Source organism: Hyaena hyaena, unplaced genomic scaffold (assembly GCF_003009895.1).
Source record: "Hyaena hyaena isolate Hyena2069 unplaced genomic scaffold, ASM300989v1 scaffold_139, whole genome shotgun sequence".
In the NCBI taxonomy this organism is placed as follows: Eukaryota; Metazoa; Chordata; class Mammalia; order Carnivora; family Hyaenidae; genus Hyaena; species Hyaena hyaena.
In genome coordinates this window covers 2,038,512-2,058,367 of record NW_024080771.1, presented here as the reverse complement: position 1 = coordinate 2,058,367, position 19,856 = coordinate 2,038,512, and the positions used below count along the sequence as shown (strand labels likewise).

The window sequence follows — 19,856 nt, the reverse complement described above, 5'->3', positions numbered from 1 at the left end:
GGCTGTAACAACTGTCAGTGGGTGGAACATCATAGAATAGTCCCGATTAGGCCTAAATCCTAAAAAAAATATTGTTTCACTTCCTGTCAATCATTCTTGCTATTATAATTAATGAAATATTATAAGTATATGTATTTGCATACATAAAGTTAAGTACGTATTTACTTACCTTCAGTAAAGAGAAGGGGAAACAAGTGCATCCTCCGTTTGCCCTGCATTTGTCCTGGGGAGCTGATGGGAGAGAGAGCCTTGTGGGAGAGCCAGTGTGGAGCTCCACTCCAAGCATGGGGCCAGACAGGGTCTACAGAATTTCCCTGCCGTTGGATTTCCCTGCTTTCATAGTTCCTCACGTTTACCTGCATCTGGATTGGTCTTTTGTTTGTTTTTTAACCTGTATTTATCAATCTTCTCTGATAGACTTTTACAAAAAGCAATCCTCTTGAGATGCCCCTGAAAAGGTATCTGGATTTGTCTGTGCCTGGTTTTATTTTTTCCCAAATGTTCCTTTTTCAAGACAGCACCAAACAAGTTAATTAATTATAAGGACTGCTGAAGACAAATCTACCATTACTGGCATTCTTACCTTGGTTTGTACATATGAAAGGCGTTTGTTTTGGGTTTTGAGACACTGTTAAAGCCTAAGTTTTGACAGTCAATGATTTTTCTCTATAGTTAAAAAAAGAGGCAACTAAAAGAACATATCCATAAACCCCAGTGTTAAGATGAAAGACACAAAATGTAAATATTCTGAATGATATTCTGCTGGATAAATAACACTCATTCTGTATCATTTTCACCTTTAATGTATTTATTATGACAGCCTCCAAGTGGCTTCATCTTTTCCCCTTGCTAACATCTATTTTCAACCCAGGAGGCAGGCTGAGCCTGTTACATGTAGGTCAGGTCACCACTGCTCAGAAGTCATCCCTGGCTCCCATTCTGTCTCAGGGAAAAGCTGAAGGCCCCAGGGAAGAGGTAATGAGATCCTCCAGGATTCAGACCCCCTTTTCAGTCTCTGACCACATGTCCTACAACACTCCTCCAGGGTCCCTGCTTGCAATAGAACAGGGCTTCTCAACCCTGGCACTATTGACATTTGGGGCTAGATGGTCCCCACTTGATGGCTCTTTGTCAAGGGGGATGTGCTGTGAACCACAGGATGCTGAGCCTGACGCCTGGCTCCACGCACTAGATTACAGCAGCACCCCCCCCACCAAAGGTGAAAACCGAGAACTTCTGACATGGCTTAACACTCCTGAAGGACAAAGTCGCCCAAGTGGAGAGCTATGCTGCCAGTCATGCGTCTACCACTGCCTGGAACCCTCTCCCCCAGACATCCACAAGCTTCTTCACTTCTTTGGCACTCTGCTCAAAAACCTTTCCAACAAAGCTTTCCCTGGAAAGCCTTTTTAAAAATGAAACCACCAACCCCCAGGCACTTTCTACCCTCGTTTCTTGCATTATTTCCCCCATAGCGTTGATTACTTTTATATATGTTATATAGTTATTCACTGACTTTGTCTATTATCTGTCTCCTCCCTTTAGAATGTAAATTCCATGGCAGCAGAAGGTTGTGTCTATTTTGGTAGAGAGTGGGTCCCCAGCACCTAGGACAGAGCCTGTACTCCGTAAATATTGGTTCAGTAAATGAATGGTCATCTCAACTGCTTACTCACTATACACACCTCTTCCCTTTCCAAGAGACCTACTTCAGAAAAGAGCCATAAGTCCTGCCTGCAAAGTCCAGATTTTATGCAATTTTATTCTTTTTATTTTATTCTTTTCTTGTTTGCTTTAGCATTAAGAACAGCCAAAGCCTGTTGCCCTCCTTTACCAATTAAAATAGGCATTTGTGTCATGAATATTTTATATGCTAATCTTCCCAATTTCCTCTTTATTTGTCTACCCAAATTTCCTTTCTGCCTTTTATCTATCTATCTATCTATCTATCTATCTATCTATCTATCTATCCATCTCCCTATCTATCATCTATCTACAATGTATTCAGGCATTTCTCATCCTGTCATGTCACATATCTATGTAAGGTGCACTGAAATAATTTAGAAGAAATGAGGTCTAGTAATACATGTCCTTAATCAAGAAAATGATTTTTAAATGCTAATACCAATTTTAAATCTGATATTTTGATTCTGACATTTATTATTTATTTTAATTCTATACATCTAAAAACAAGTGCTATGCTAAATGCCTGTCTCAGTCTTAAATTCAGAAAATGTTATTCTTCATGAAAAACTTGTAATTAAAAAACTATTTATTTTCCATGGGTAATGATGTTCTAAACACTTCTGGCTTATAGCATTTCTAACAAACTTGAGAGTCTTTGAGGTTCGGCATGGAAAATTTTATGGCTGAGCCTACATTTACTTTGAATCCAATTTTTCTGAGCCAAATAATTATTTGCAATCAAACACATTACTGTTAATGTATCATAATGACAAGGGATTTAGAAGGTCAATGATCTGTGTTCAATTTCATACCCTACTAACAGATACTTAGATAAGAAATATGAGCGAATGAGCCCAACCTGAAAGCCCAAAGTGATAGTCTGATCACTTCCCTCTCTCAAAGGCAATGGCACTGTTTGTGAACAAGAATGGAGCTATTTATAACTGCTCAACTTCCAGGCAGTTATATTAATACTGGTGATTAACACAAAAGCCGACCATCAGGAGAAGAGCAATGAATGCAAATGCTATACTGTAATCAAACTTTGAAATGGTCCGTTCATTCTTTTTATTTTCATTGTTTCCATCAAAATCCATTTCCCAAAATAGACCTTTTAAGACTTAAATTTTAATTTGTACTCCAGGTTCCATTTCTAAGGTATCACTTCCATGAAAATTTGGACGAACCGATAAACATCAACTTAATTAGCTGCTTTTAAGGAGCTTAGTTCTAAGAATGAGATGAAGCTAACTTGCTACCTACATCCATAGATGTTACCTTCATGGCCTCATAAAATTCAAAATGCAACAGAAGAATGCCAAATATTTAAGGGGGGGAATCCTCTTGGTGATTGTTCAAAATGAATTATTTTGAGTCACAATGGTAATAATAATTATAACACTACTATGTCAAATACTCTAGGTGTGCTTGTGTACCAGGCATTCAACTAACTAGCTCACTCACTCTGCATGATTAACTGTATTAAGTTCAAATTCGTATCCTCTCCCCTGTCCGCTGAGGATCTGCAGTTCGGCAAGGTCACCAATCAGCAGTTGCAGACCCAGCCCTCCTTGTCTTACCCTTGAGCCTGTGCTCCCCACCACTGCTTTGCCCCCCCCCCCCCCCCGGCAGCTTCCCACCAGCAGCACACAGTTTCAGATCCAAGTGTCACCCACCTACCACCTAGGGGAATGCAGACTCTTAGGTGGACTCTCAAGTCAGGGCAGTACATGGCCCTCCCTGACCTTTCCAACCGATTCCTCACACTGACAATTTCCCCAATGTCCCATGCATGCACTGGACACTCTTCTTTCTTTCCCCCTAAGTTTATGTCTTCCTCCCTCTTCTCAAAATACTTTCCTAATTCTCCTATCTGGTTCCCTCCAACTCATAAAGCTTCCCCTACCTGTTACAAATTCACATTATTAGATCCCTCCTCTGAAATTCGAAATGCCATACAAAATGGAAGATTACTTAAGTCTGTTGTATTAAGAACATTCTGATCATTTTATATCTATCAGTTTTGATCCCATAAAGTCTTATGATCTCCTCAAAGATTATGTCTCCTCTAGTCAGTGCACAAATAATTGGAACAGCAAAACTCAAAACATACTTTAACTTGACAGTTCCCTCTTGCAGTAGAATCGAAGAATTAAATTACAGTACAAATGCTACTAAAAACTTGAAAACTGAGATATGATAAGGTCAAAAAATTTAACAAATGAAAATGATTTTCTCTTAGCAGCTACCTCATTAAAATTCTTGGAAGACACATAGAAAGCTTAGAGGTTTCTTTCAAACTATTAATTTTATGAATTATTAAATTGAAACATGTCAAAAATACTTTGTAAGTGATTGGGAAATTTTAAAAGGGGTTAACTAAGGTACTTTCTAAAAACCCACCCAAGTGAGAAAACCCAAATGAGGAAATCCCACCAGTGCAGTCTAAAATATCAGAATAATATATGGACATACCAAGTAGCATGCAGATAGCAATATTGGGCTTAAAAAGGAATGCCTAATTTCTATATAAAAACAAACAAACTCAAACTATAAGTTTCCAGAAAATATATTTTTGGATTACTACCAAAGTCAGTTCCCCTAAGTTGAAACCAATATGATTCTTTTAGCTTTTGTAGTAAAAACAGATTTCTGATCTCTTTTTCTTACAGTATGCCATTAAGAATTTATTTTTTCAGACTCTCTTCATATTCCTATAAAGAGACACCATATTGGAGTTCTGCCTGGATTCAAATCTTGGGCTTATCCATTTTGGGGACTTTGTCTGAGTAAAGCGATTGCTCCACTTGGGGCCAAGGTCCTCCATAGGTTGGATGGTTGAATGTAAGGAAATGATCTCTCCATCCTCTAGAGGGCATGGAAGGACCACACGTCTGTTGGGGGCCCAATCAAGTCCATCTCCCCACTCCCCAATTCATACATAGTTACATTTTACCTATAATAAGGGTTCCCAGAACCTGCAGTTCAGATAAAATGAGCAATCTTAGCAAAGCAAAGCATCTGAAAGCTTGCCTTTCAGCAGCACCTGATGCCTTTCTCTGCATAAACTCTGTGGCATACAGAGCAGCCTACATGCTATTCTAGAGGAAGAATTTATACAATGTAAAAATGGAAAACCCACATCTATGGCTCTCAGCCTATTTCAAAAACATAAAACCACTTAAAATGAGTAAGATATCCAACTTCCTTAAACTGCCTAAAACAAACCTAGCATTACTCTGGTCTAATCACTGGGATGAGATATTCGATCTCTATCCGTGTTGTTTAAATTTTTTTTTTTTTAAACAAATGCTCTTTTTTTTTTAACTTTTTTTAAAAAATAGTTTTATTTATTTCTAGGAGAGAGAGAGAGAGAGGCAGCATGAGCAGGGGAGGGTCAGAGAGAGAGGGAGATACAGACTCTGAAATACGTTCCAGGCTCCGAGCTGGCAGTCAGCACAGAGCCCGACGCGGGGCTCGAACCCACGAACCGCGAGATCATGACCTAAGCGAAAGTCGGACGCTTAACCGACTAAGCCACCCAGGCGCCCCCCGTGTCGTTTAATTTTTACAGAGAAACTGAAGTATTGTGAAACATTTGCTCTTACTCATTTCTTTTCTACCCTTTGGTGTCATTTGGTGGCAGGTACTGAGTGTTTGGTACGTGCCGAGAACTGAGCTAGGTATCAGAGACTGAAAATGAAGAGACATGGCCTGATCCCTCAAGTATGACAACCTAGCTGGGGAAATGAGCCCAGGACAGATAGAATATCCAGATTACAAGTATGAGAAAGAGTTAGGGAAAAACAGAGGAGGAGGTGACATCATGGAAGGGGGACATACAAGCTGAGACATACGGAAGGAGAGAAAAGGGGTAAAGGGCATTCATTGTAGGTCAGGAAAGCGATGGTGGCCACAGAGCCACAAATGTGTTAGTTCTGTACAGGTATGGCTGCTGCCAGTTTACAAGTCACCCTCGTGCAACTTAGCAAAAAGATGTCCCCTCTGGATGGAGGTAGCCATGTAAGAGTACTGCTTGTTGAGTGTAGGAAAAACCTGTCTGGAGCAGAGCCCTGTCTTCAGAAATGGTTAATAGTCTGGAATAACCAGGGTAAGATGTATGAGGGGTGGTAAGGCATGTGACTGGAGAGGCAGGTCGGGAAGAGTCTTAAATGCAATGCTAAGGAGTTTGAATTATACCACCAACAATGAGAAATCACTGCTCTATAGTTCAGAAGTGACCCAATCATGTTTGAAAAGGTAATTCTGCTGGTTACATGGAGAACAGATTAGAACTGAGGAGGGGAAATAAAGTCCAGTTCATGACATCGCCCCAATCCAAGTATGAGGTGATCAAGGCCTCGTCTATGGTGTGGATCCAGTGTTCCCAAGTGAGGAGAAAGAGAGGCAAAAGCAGTTGCAATAGGGACAGAGTATAGATTTGGTGGGAAATGGAAGGCTCAGTGGTTGTAATCATAGTTCCAGATTTGAAAGGGAGAGCAGTTCATCCACGTGCAGAATTCAAGATGGGAACCATTTAGGCTGGAGTTTATAATAGTTCATTTCCTGCAGGAAAGCAAGGGGGATCCCCAGTAAGATGACCATCAGTCATGAACCAAACTCTCCAATGAGTATTGGGTAGTGATGGGAATAATGAACAGTGATGAGAAAGAAATGATAAATGCAACTGGACAGGAAGAAAAATTGTGGGGAAGTCTTGGTAGATGGGATACAAATTCCAAAATGCCACTTAGTGAGGGACAAGGGACACAAATCTGATATTTCTGGGCTTCAGCCACTCTCATCTGCATAAAGGGATAAATGATGCTTCCGCATAGGGCTGACATAAAGTAACAGTAGGCAAACCAGGGCCCAAGGGCCAACTCCAGCCTGCAGTCAGCTCTCCCTGGAACCATTCTATGTTCATTTGTTTGCGTGTTGTCTAGGGCTGCTTTCGCACACCAACAGCAGAGTTGAGTGGTTGTGACAGAGACCGTATGGTCCACAAAACTGAAAATATTCTCTCCCTGGCTCTTGACAGCAAAGGTTTGCTGACCTGAGTCGTAAAGGGTCAATGTGAGAAACCCCCCAGTTCAACGCATGGCACACATCCGATGCTCAATATAAATGTTTTCCCTTCTGCTCTTTGAGGAAGGTCACACTAATTATTGAAGGGACAAGAAAATATGACCTTCACTCCAGGACTCTGGGCTGTAGGGAAGAAGCTTCATGTTTTCCAGGTTGTGAAGGACGCAGCATTGTTAGAAGAGAATTGGTCTCAAAATAAGAAGAAAGGCTAAGCGTTGCAAGAACACTCTGATGATATCAGGAAGTTATAGCTGTACCTTGCGAGGACTTTGAAAACCGAAGCTAATATAGCTTTGTAAAAAGCATCTGCTACTGTATCAGGTATCAATTAACCAGTCTCTTCCCCCAGAATTAAATTTCTGCTCAAAACAGAAGGCTCTGGGGATACTGACAACTATTATCAGGCAGTGGAAAGAAAAAGCAGTTTTATTTCAGCTGCCAGACCACAAGAATTAAGGGAGGGTACAGGATGGGTAAAGGAACAGATTCTTTCTTTCTTTTTTTTTTTTTTGTTACTATTTTATATTTATTTAAGTATATTTAGGATGATTTCTCCTGAACTCAGATTGCTGTTTACATGCTATTTAAAATTTTTTATATATCTATACACATGGCATTGTTAAATATATAACGACTGTCTTTTTATTTTTTATTTTTTTTTAATTTTATTTATTTTTTTTTTCTAGGAGAGAGAGAGAGACAGTGTCAGCAGGGGAGGGTCAGAGAGAGAGGGAGTCACAGACTGAAACAGGCTCCAGGCTCTGAGCTGGCAGTTAGCACAGAGCCCGACGCGGGGCTCGAACCCACGAACCGTGAGATCATGACCTAAGCGAAAGTCGGACGCTTAACCGACTAAGCCACCCAGGCGCCCCACGACTGTCTGGTTAGAAATATCTCAGACACACTGAGTTTTCTTTCTCTACTTCTATTTTTAGGTAGTTCTCTTATTTATTTTATTTATTTTTTAAATATAGTTGATTGTCAGGTTGGTTTCCATGAAACACCCAGTGCTCATCCCAACAAGTGCCCTCCTCCATGCCCATAGAGGAACAGATTCTTTCAAACGGAGAGGAAAAGTATTATTTAGATTCTGATTTTAAAGTGTCTAGAAGGAAAAAAACTACCTACTCTTAGACTCTGATGCTTTGGGTTAAAAAAAACAAACGGTCGTTTATGAGCTGAAGACAAAATGAAGTCTGGATATTTTCAGGTTTATCTACCTTCTCTAATTCAGAATCTTCACTAAATTCAATTTCACTGAAATTTAAGCAGATATCACCTCAAAAAAAAAAAAAAAGTTTAAAACCAAGCTTTAAAAACGGTGAAATCCAACTGGAGCCCAAGAAATTAAATGGAAAACCAATAGTTTTTCATGTACAGCATGGTGACTAGCGTTGATAACACTATATTTGTATATTTGAAAATTGCTAAGAGAATAGATCTTAGAACTCCTCAACACCAGAAAAAAACTTTTTGTAACTATGCGTGAACTACGTATGGTAATGGATATGAACTAGACTTATAGGGGCGACCGCTTTGCAATATACATAAATATCAAATCTCTCTGTGTACAACACATATGTAATGACTAATGTATGTCAACTGCACCCCAATTACAAAACAAAAAACAGTTGTTGAAGGAAGTGTCACTAAATCATCCCCGGATAAGGAGGGTCCGTGAGGGCACCCGCAGGGCTGTATGGAGAATGCGCAGTGGGACAGGTTTTCTGTTGCATTCCTGATAAACAGCAGAGATCCATCATCTAACCTTCAGACTCAATTTGAGATGTGTGCATCAAAGTGCGGCGGGATAGAAAAGCATTGGCTTTGGCATATGATGGATGATTTAACAAAGACGGGAAACACAAGATCCAAAACAATTTTTTTTCCATTGAAATGTAACATTTCCTTCTTTAGGCACATACATGTACCTCACAACTTATTAAAATATGCCTATCAAAACAGTTTGCTACCCTTTAAGCTACCTCATGTACAATCTATACACAAAACTTTGGGGGAAAAAGAGTGTGATTAGCACGTTGTAAACACTCCATGTAATTTAAATTATTTATAATGTCTCATGAGCTAGAGTTTGAAAAATAAAGACCAGTGCTTAAAAAGCAGATTTTTGCTTTGAATTTTAATGTTGCTCATAACACAATTACTTTACTTACATAATACAATAATTTTCACACCTGCAGAATTCATTTAAGAAATATAATGAAATGTGCTAGATTTTTTTACATAGCAAATATATAATAGCAAGTTCATGTTATACTAGATTCTAGCCTACTATTTTCATGTTTTCTTTCATTGCATTTGGAGTCCTTTGCAGCCGCAGTATAACAAGTTATCACTTTTTAAAAAACAGGATTGCCTACCAATGTTTTTATGCTTCTAAACTAAAAGCTGCCCTGAAATGAAATAGGTTGCTCACGTTAACGATACTACGTGAGACCTCCTGCTAGTTTGCCAAACTGAAAATTTCCATTGTCTTCGTGAAATTCACCTAAGTTTTTACAGCACAAATATGCTGCTGTACTTCATAGATAGTGGCAATGAATTATTTTTCAATCCAGCCAAATTCTGGTTGAAATCATATGCTTGGATACCAGTGTAAAAGTAATGTAAAAGTAACTTCTAAAATGTTGCCAAAGATAAGTGAAACTCTAAGATGTATGTAAACTAAAATTTGAATGATCAGATGGAGGAAACCTAATTCAAGGAACAAATACAGTTGAGGATTTAATTTAGATGATACCAGTTAAGACATCTGCATTTCAATATCCAAAATTTTGCTCTCAGTTTTATATTAATTAGTGATAAAACAATTTTTGGAAGCCTAGGAGTCCTTCTACTCATGTGCAAATGTCCTAAGGTTTATTTCAGTGAAGGATCCCGCAACCAAGCAGACCCATTCATAGCTGCATAGGGAATACTCGGCTGTCCTTGGCAGTCCTGGGGCATAGGAAAGAGAAGCTATTTAAAGTGGCATTCAACACTTGTGGTTGTGTCAGGAGTGACTCAACGAGACATAAGTAAAAGCGTGAAATCTAGGGTGGCAATGACCTCTAGCATCCTGAAACAAAATCCTAGGAGACTAATGAAAACACTTCTTCCTGCTATTCTTGGACCATTATAGTACTTTCCATGGACTTCATGCCCGATCAGGTTATCACAAAGGCTATTCTCTGAATACCTATCTTACTTGGATGACAAAGTTGCATCTTCCCCAAATTACCAACTGCCCATTGAAGTTCATTGTATTTTTCTGCAGGTGGATTTTTATAATATAATATCCTCTTAAGGTTGGGTGCTAGCATATATAAATAACAGGTACGCCCCCTACTCATGTGGGCACGCAAACACACACACACACACACACACACACACACACACACACACACACACCTGGTTCAGGTACCAGTCAGTGAAGGCTGATACTACCTGGTCACCTACCCTAGACACACAAACTTCACTACAAATGTTAGTTGGATCTATATACTTCAGGTTTCTGTCTTTAGTAATATCCAGAGTTCTTTCACTTAAAGCTTTATAAAGACATTGCAGTTTAAGGGGAAAATACATTTTCTTTATGCATTAGCAAAGGCTTAATGCAAACATAGATGTATGCACAGTCAAAACTAATACTACATAGATGCAAAATCTGAGATAGTTTTGATGTTAGCTTTTAGTGCATCCTGTAAACGTTTTGGAGGCATGAGAGCAAGTGTCTTCCTCTTCCACTTTTCCACATGTCTCTGTGCCAGTCACTGTATTTTTTGTTCCCTGTTAGTCCATGTCTAGCCTCTTTAGATTGGTTATATCTATGTATTAAGGCTGACATAGCAATTACGGAGAAGTCTTGGTCTCCTCAAGTCCTTCAAAGTTCTGATTGTAAATTATAAACTCATCATCATTCTATTCCAGGAGATGTGGGGACAGAGTAAGTTGAGTGAAGGGCTGAATGCTTCTAATAGATACAGGACATGTGGCTTGTGGAATGCTCCTGCTCTCTTGCCCAGGAGGCTCCTTTATCCTTCTCTGGCCCAGAACAGAGGTAGGAAGGGTTTTAATGACCAGGCTCTTGGTGGGCAAGAATAATTTCCAGGCTGGCTGTTACCTTAAGAAGCTTCTGTCACTCTTGGAATACCTAACTAGGGTATTTTTTAATGAGGAATACGTTATGAGGGCTTTGTAAATATCTTCTGTACCATATAACCTCTATAAAATACAGGAAATTTAATAAGACTTGGTATATGTAATAATGAGGAGAAAAAAACCAGACAGGGTTAGGCTAACAGTTCTGAGTGGCCAGCTAAGCTTACTCTCTCTCAAAGTCAACTAGCTCCAACCAACTTTATATTATACAGAATTCAGATCTATGCCTCAGCACATCATAGATTATTGAATGTCATGAAACTCCGAGGTTGTTCTCAAACAGAATAAAACCACCAATGCTAAATCAACGCCAAACCCCAAAAAATCTATTGTAATCTATGGTTACTTCATGAATTATACATCAGCAGCTGGAGGTTTTCTTTTTTCCCTGGGTAATCATGCTTTGATCAAAAAGGAACTTTTATTCTAGTAATTCTTTCAGAATCAACTTTGTTAATTATATTGAAAATATCTTTCCTCATTAGAATGGTCAATTCACATTGATAGAGCTCAGATAAGAACGTTTAATCTCAAGTATTATTCAAATACTTCCAGAGTCTTTTCCAAAGTGAAGATTGTTAAATATTGTGATCATTCCTTCATAATAATCATGCTTACCTAAAATAGTACATCATTCACTTTGTAAAGTCTCTTACTTGAAATAAAGAAAACAAATCTGTTAATAACCAAAGCAGCGTACATGAATTTTCAAAACCAGAATATTTAAATACTGCCAACTTACTCTGTTTTGTGATAACATTAGATAATGTAGAAAGAACTCCTTAGATTTGTTTTGTTGTGTTTTTTTACTTTGAAAATGATAATTACTTATTGAGGTTTAAAAACCAAGTTTGAAAGAAATCTGAAAATCTTACTCTAATATTAATGAAAACCAATGATTTTTCAACAGAGATGGAAACATTGCTTGAAAATTAAGACAGGTTCTCCTCGAGTGGAACAAAGAAGCAAAGAGAAAAAGTGCATGATTCTTATATAATTTCCTTTTTCGAAAATATTCACATGTAAGGTAATCGTTTGGTTTTTTGCCCAAACTGGGACACCTTTTAAGGGTAAAAGGAGATGCTGTTGATAATGAGGCTCAGACAAACGGAATTAACCAGGGCATTCTCAGTAAAATCAGGACCTATGGCAGGCACTCTTGGTAAGAGAATGTGCAATGTGAGCTTTTTATCAATTTCCTCTTCTGTTCTCACCATCCTTCCCTGATCAAATGAGGTCAAGTGGACAAAAAGTGGTGCATTTTCAGGGCAGCCTTTCAGGGAAAGCAGAGAAACACGGATCTCAGAATACGACTACCAGAGCTAAAGAATGGAATATTTGAGACATTTTAATCAAAACTCAACATTTTCTACCTTATCTGTTTCATTTTTTTATGACTAATTTATTCCAGTCTTTCAACCAGTTAGTCTGCACGAATTATATATTTTAGAAAGAAAAAAACCACGTATCTCCAATCTGAACCTCTACAGACTGGCCAAGTTCTTTTAAGCTATCTCTTGTGAACTCACATGCCATGTTGTGGGAGGAGCACACACAACGTAATCTGTACAGCTGGGCCGTAGAAAGGCAAGGGCAGGAAGAAAGAACAGTAAACAACACAGAAGCAGTGGGATCGGCACACTAATCAGAGCACTGGCAACCCTGGATAGGAACTGGGGAAATGTATGGTGCACAGAGGAGCCCTGATGCAGGGATTTCCGTGTGTGCTCACACTGCATCAGTGTGCTTTGGGGCCCAGTTATGGTTTTCATGGCTATTGTTGTTTACACTAAAACACTCATCAGAAAGCTAAACTCAGAGCTATGTATGGACAGAGGTGTTGGCCTGTGTGTATGGGTGTGTTCATGTGTGTGTGTGTATGTGTATGTGTTTGTAGGCACACATATATGCATATATATATATACACACATACATATATACACACACACACACACAGAAGTGTTACACACATGCAGAAGTGTTCACCTGACTGCGTGTATACACACACACACGTATATACATTTTTACATATGCACATATATACACACACACTATATGCTTCCCCCACTATCTGTAGGTTCTCTTTATGCCACTTTGCTTTTATGAAAGACCCACATTAGAACCTGTTTTCACTAAATGAAAGAAAATGGGAATAGGATTTTTCACGTTTATGAAATGCTGTTTCTTTGTTTTATGCCACTTCAGCTTACAAAAGATTTCATAGGAATGCTCTATTTTCAGATAATGGGGAAACCTGTGTATTTACACACACACACACACACACACACACACACACACACACACACATACACATTCCAACACTGACAACAGTCAGTAGTTGGAGGTTCTGTTCCAATATCTTTCTTTTTTTTTTTTTAAACCAAGGCATGAGAATAAATGATCTGTAAACTAGAAATAGAATGACAATGTTATACATTCTTTTCCCCTTGATGAGTATACAGGAGTTTTAATTTTATTTGGATTTATTTTCTTCTGACTATTTCTGTGACTTGCGACGCCCATACTCTAATTCAGTTAGAGGGTAGAGTGTGGTTCTCAAGGAGTTATCATCAGTAGGGCAACTAAACTGGCACCATCCCCTGGGAAGCTCAGAACTTTGACCTCTGGCTCTCCAGAGAGCTGGAGTTCCAGGGACACTCTGGACATCTGCTACTACTGGCCACCCTCTTGACCCAAAAATGTCTAAGGTCTCCCAGTCCCTCCCATGCTTGCGTTAGGTGCTGTGCTGTGCCAAGCCGATGGTGATGGCCATGTGGGTGTGTGGTGGTAATGAGCCAGAGATAGGAAACACGCTCTCCTTTCCCCCATTGTATACATGCTCCATGGGATCAATGTCACTGCCAAGGGGAGAAAATCGGTCCTCATGGGGAAGGCAAGAAAAACATCTTAGATATTACAACAGTCTGTAGCTTTCCAAGCTCCACCCTACCTGAGAAAATCTTAGTCCTTAGTATTAAGTTTCTGTCTTTAGGGAAAATTTAAGTTTAACTTAACCCTAACCCTACATCTGCAGAGAACCATTAATGAAAAAAGGTTGAGAAGTAATTATCTAGTCAATCATCTTCCCTTTCCTGAGGGAGGAGGCAGAGGGAGCTATAGAGGGAAGAAAGAAGGGAGAGAATGGGAAAAACATAAGAGGAGGAGGGGGGAATCCTTAGGTAAATAGGTGGTAGCTGTGGATACACAGGAAAAGTGAGAAGGGAAGCAGATAATAAACAGTGCCCCCCCCCCACTCGACCCTGAACCCTGCCCAAAAGGGTTGTTGGGTGGCTCTCACTGTACTTGTTCACATGAACAGAAATATCTTTCTGTAGGCTTACTGTTGTTCTTATCAAATAAGGGTTGCTTACAGTCCAGCTTCCTGACCTGATCCTTGAGGTGGGTCTGTTGGCCAGCACTGTCCTGAGCACCACCTCCCCATGTGTGCCCAGGCTGAGGCTCACCTCTGAAGACTCAGCTGTTCCTAATTGGCCTTGCCTGAAAACAGGTGACTTCCTTTGTCCTTGACCTTCTTCAGGTATCTAAAGTGAAGGCACTGTATAGTACTCTCTTTCCTTTTGGCCCTCTGGTAGACCATGCTCCTTGTTGGTTGTTGTTTCATCCCAAAGGCTGACAATACCACCTGCTACAGGATCCACTTTCCTTAAATGCTTTCAAACGCCTCTTGGACTGAAGTTTGTCTAATGCAAAATTTAAAGGAGAACAGCTCCTGCAGTCCCTTTGGGAAAAGGCCAACGAGAAGGGAGAAAAATGTTTCCAAGGCAGAGGCTGTCTAAATTGCCCAGGGCTGGAAGAAGCACAGGATCAAGTCTAATTCCAATCCACTGCCCAGGAAACTGGCAGCCAGCAAAGCCCATCCTCTCCCCTTGCACATTCCTATGAAAGGCACGCCAGCATCAGCAATTCCATGTCATGGTAACCCAGAGACTTGTGCCAATCATCCCCTACGCCCATTTGGTGGGTCCTACATTCACAGACAGCCTCAAACCTAAACTCTGTACACTATCTCTCGGCAAAGGGGATACATTACCAAGGTAAGCCAACAAGATGCAAAGAACACAAAGTTCACCATACAGATATAAACTCATGTCCAGTACCAGATCATTCCACACCACAGAAAACTATGAAACAACAATTTCTATTAGCCCTGGGATTATTTTGTGAAAAGTACAATTCCATGTTATTCTGTGGATGTGTAGAAATGTCAATTTGTTTAATATAGACATTTAAAATATACCATCCTTCTGAACTCTGTTTTGGCATGGTTTTCAGTGATTAATGTACTACAAAGTGCAATTAATGGAAGTGACACCAAGAAGCATGTTCTATAAGACCCAAAGACAAAATACAACAGGTCGATGGGCCTTGCGATACTTTTGTGTATCACAGCGGAGGCACATAGCATGGGCTAAACAATTATAACTGATGTGCTTATGGAGTATTTATTCCACATTGCTGAATAGATATTTTAACCTATTTTGGAATATTTGACATAAAAGGTCAAGTTTTGCCTTCTACACCAGGGATTTAGCAAGTAAACTCATAACTTTTAAACTTGCTTTATTATAGAAATATTAGATAAATTATAAAATACAGAAAGACCAAAGAGAAAGAAATACTTTCAAGGATATGCAATCCCTGTTTAAGCTAAGAGAATGTTTTTTTTTTAATTCTGAAGAGAAGAGTGTGCCTTTCTACATGTCCATTTTATTTATTTTTAATGTTTATTTATTTTGAGAGAGAGAGAGAGAGAGTGTGTGTGTGTGTGTGTGTGTATGTGTGTACATGTGTGAGAGCTGGGGAGACGCTGGGAGAGAGGAAGAGAGAGAGAGAATCCGAGGCAGGCTCCAATGCTGACAGCTCAGAGCCTGACGTGGGGCTCCATCCTAGGAACCGTGAGATCATGACCTGAACTGAAATCAAGAGTTGGACACTTAATCAACTGAGCCACCCAGATGCCCCACTCTATGTTCACTTTAATGTGTATAACCCACAGAAAGAATTCTATATATGTTCAACTGAATTATCAAAATGAATATGCAATCACTGTAATTGCAAGGAAAACAGATATCCTCCTCCAAAGATACCTCACCTCCTGAGCAAGTTAAAAAAAACACATAGATTCCAAGCATTCCAACCCAGACCTTCATAGCATAAGCAGGATCCTGATGTACCCATAACACAAATAGCGAGGACTAGAGTATCGTCCTACTGCAGTTTTCACAAAACAAATTGTTCCTAAGTTGTAAAAGTACTATGCACACATAGCACTCACCTCACCAAGAGTTATTCAAGACAAATAACAAGTTATATGATTTGAGAAGAGTACAGGAGAAGGTAGTGGTTTATGTAAGACATCATGCAGAGCTGTTTTTAAAAGGTTCCAAACCTTAGACAAATGAAACTAAATATTTTCACTAAACTGCCATATAATCAAATGTAAATAATTTCCATAATATTTCTCTATTCAAACAGAGAGGAAAATGTAGATATATAAATAAACAAATACAAATCCTTTATGGAAATTTAGCAAAGAATCTACTTAGGTTAACAAAGATTTGCTTAGCTTGATTAATAATTTGGAAACAAATTTATTATTTATAACTACATTAAAATTTCCAAAACCAATGTCCTTAGCTGCTAGATATAATGTGTAGGTAGATATCTTGTCTGAACATACATAATTTGAAGCAAGTTTCAACAATCTATCTGATGCGTAGGGGTATATAATAGCATAATGTCATAATGTCATAGGCCATTATCAACGTTACCTTCTTAGAGATGAAGAGCTAGCTGCTGTTTCTAAAATGTAGACGTTAAATGAACTCCCTCATCTGGGAAATCAGGTTATTGACCCTATTCTACACTTAATAGAAATTCTTCAGAAAACAAATGTGTGTACTGTAAGATATTTTCTATTAACAGTACCTAATTGTTAATAATGCTGTTCTAAGGAAATAAGCCATACTAACCTTCAGATTTTCTGTGATTTAGCTGCTTATTTTCACATATTTGGCTACCACCCTCTGGAACATTTGATGGAACAATGATTTTGACCTCAATTGCCTACAGCCTTGAAAGAGTTCATTAAACACCCCCAAATACTCTTTTAAATCCAGAATTTATCTTATTCATCTTCAAAATTCACTCCATACTTTCAGCAGTGACTCAAATATATAACCTAACGCTTGACGCTAGAAAGAGCAATAACCTTTTTCAACCAAAACCCACAAGTGTAGCACATCTATTTCTTTCTTACAGAGAAAACAAATTATTCATAACTACAAAGAGACCTAGTTGAAATCTGTCCATTTGCTATAAGTGCATTCTCCTCATCGTGTACAACAGAAATATATTTTATTTCACTTATTTCCACATCCCAAACACACAGTAAAACACCTCTAGAAGTCAACAAGATGCAAAACTAGGCATATCAAACGGTGCAGAGGTGGTTTTATGATCATCTGCATTCCGTTGATTTATATACATTATTTACATGTTGTAGATTATCAGATAGAATCTTAATTTCCAGCCAAACGGCACATATGGTCTATTACACTTCCATAATCTTTATTGTTTTTAAGAAATAATAACTGAAAAACTTCTAAGTAATTCAAAGATATGATGACACTTTTTTCTGCTATTTTTCTTTTCTCTATTCCACATTCCATTTTCATCTATTATGCACAAAATACCAATACTACGCTTCTGCAGCTAAAGATGACTCTTGACACTTTATTCATTATTCATATCGCACGATAGAACTAAATATATGGGATGAAAATCAGTTTGCACTAACCGCCAAAGTTCTAAATAAAATTAGACAAACAGAATCATGCATTTGAATTAAACGCTGCAATTCGTGGCAAAAAAAAAAAAATACTCGAGATCTAGACATATGCAGTCACAGTGGAAATATGAATTTATCCTCATTTTAAGCAAACAGGATGAACTCTGAGGTAGAGGATTGCCTCCATTGTGGAAGAAAGGATCCACCAACAGTCGGAAACATCATTGTCAGAGTAGATGTCCCAAGGGAGGTAAACGGATGCATTTTGTACACTGACTCTTCCTCTGCAAAAAGATGGCCTTTTCCCCATGCACGGACCACCCCACTCCTGCAGCCCTCTCAGCTATACCAAGCCACACTCTCTCTTTCCCATGCTCCTCTAGAGAAGCAGGCCAGGAGGCACCTCCTCCACCTCAGTGACAGCGCCTTGCCTCTACCCAAGGGGCCCAGGCCTCAGCCTTCTGCAGGACTCCGGTGTGACGGCCCCAGCGAAGGCTCTCTCCCCAGACTCCAGCCACCAACACTACACAGCAGCACCGTGGACACCAGAACCCTTCCAAAGCCTCTGTTGCCCAGGCCTGTTCCTACACACTAACGACATGTAAGAAAGAGTAATGCCACGGGATGACATCACATAGGAAGAATAATTCTATCTGAATCCAGAAGCTTCTGGAAAGTGCCTTTCACCGTGTAGCCACATGTTTGTCGCGTCTTACCCCAGACACCTAAAACGAAGACAATCGCGCCCTCTGGGAAGGAGGCAGCACCTTTCCCGACCACACACAGGGAAGCAAGGCCCCGCTTTTCGTACCTTTGCGGCCACGGACGAGTTGGGTTTCTCCAGCAAGTCCCAGAGCTTCTTCCTTTTCTCCGGGCAGCAGGTGTTATCAAACTCTTCTCCCTCCCGCTCTCGCATCGTCTCGGCCTCCCGCCTCAGTTCTTCGTTCATCTGCTCCTTCTTTTGGTGATACCGGGCTTGGCAGCACGACTCCAGGTAGATCTCATCAATCCCCCAGTAATCAAGCTCTTGGCCAAAAGAGAGCGCACACATTTCTTCCATCATGTGGAGTTTCCCCGTCCGGTAGAAATTTAAGATGGAAGTGAAGGCGCCCGGATGCCGGTCAAAGAAATACTCGTTCTCGCTGAGGTTGTAGTCGTCGCACACCTCCAGGAGGCTCTCGTGCGTGTTGCAGTCTCGGAGCTTCCCCAGGCGCGTCCGGGGCAGCCGGTCCAACGTTCTCCACAGCACTTCGTGGTTGAGGCCCCCCACGTTGATTTTCACCCTCCGCGAGCACGTCTTACTCCTGATGATGTCCACAGGTTCCGGCGGAAGGGACAGTGTTGACCTTGAAGTCTTCCTGTTTAGGCCAGGGGGAGCCTTTTCGGCCATTTTGAACTGGGCAAAGCCGCACAGCCACGATCCTCAACAAGACTGAGCTGTGGGAAGGTCAGCTGGAGCGATATCCCTCTGAGGCAGGCATGTCCATCGACACAACTGGAAAAAAGCAACAGTCGCTGGGTTACTCCCACTCTCCTAAAGCATTTCCCATTCTCTGTGATCGCTTTGTGGTTCATGCACACCCAGGAGGAATAATCTTAATCACCGTGTATTGATGGAACTGGGAATCTTTGCCTTAAGACAGGAGAAAAGAGGAAAAGGTAATTCGATGCACCACACACAGAGAAGAGGCTGTGCATTCAATTTTAAACATCTAGAGGTCGGCAACTCCCAGATTTATCACCAGAGACCACTTTTTCAAGCTCTAGGCTCAGATATCTGTGTTGATCAGCTCCTCTTAGATGAACCAGAGACACCTTTGGCTAACCCGACCATACCTCCAACCTGCCCACCAGTTCCTGACCCTTCTCCATTTCAGATTTCTGGCGCTCCTCATTCCCACACCCAGCCAAACTCTGACAAATCCTGATCCATCTGTCTACATTCTAATAAGCACCAGGTCTTAACCAACAGTACCTTCTAAACATTGCTTAAGTGTGCCACAATTATTACCCAGTCCCTGTTACTCCTGAACCATGATTTTGGTTCAAACCCTCAGCATCTCTTGCCTACAATTCTACAACAGCTTCTTAAACTGGATCCCAAACTCTG

At 40.1% G+C, this 19,856-nt stretch overlaps 1 protein-coding gene across 1 annotated transcript in view; it reads right to left on the bottom strand.

The window, feature by feature from the left end:
- Nucleotides 1-19,136, bottom strand: part of KCNB2 (potassium voltage-gated channel subfamily B member 2) — a 365,158-nt gene extending 346,022 nt beyond the window's left edge. Inside the window, exon 1 of the mRNA XM_039238372.1 lies at nucleotides 18,558-19,136. Within this exon, the coding sequence (XP_039094303.1) occupies nucleotides 18,558-19,136 (579 nt within the window). The remainder of the gene's footprint in view (nucleotides 1-18,557) is intronic.
- Between the last annotated feature and the right edge of the window lie 720 nt (nucleotides 19,137-19,856).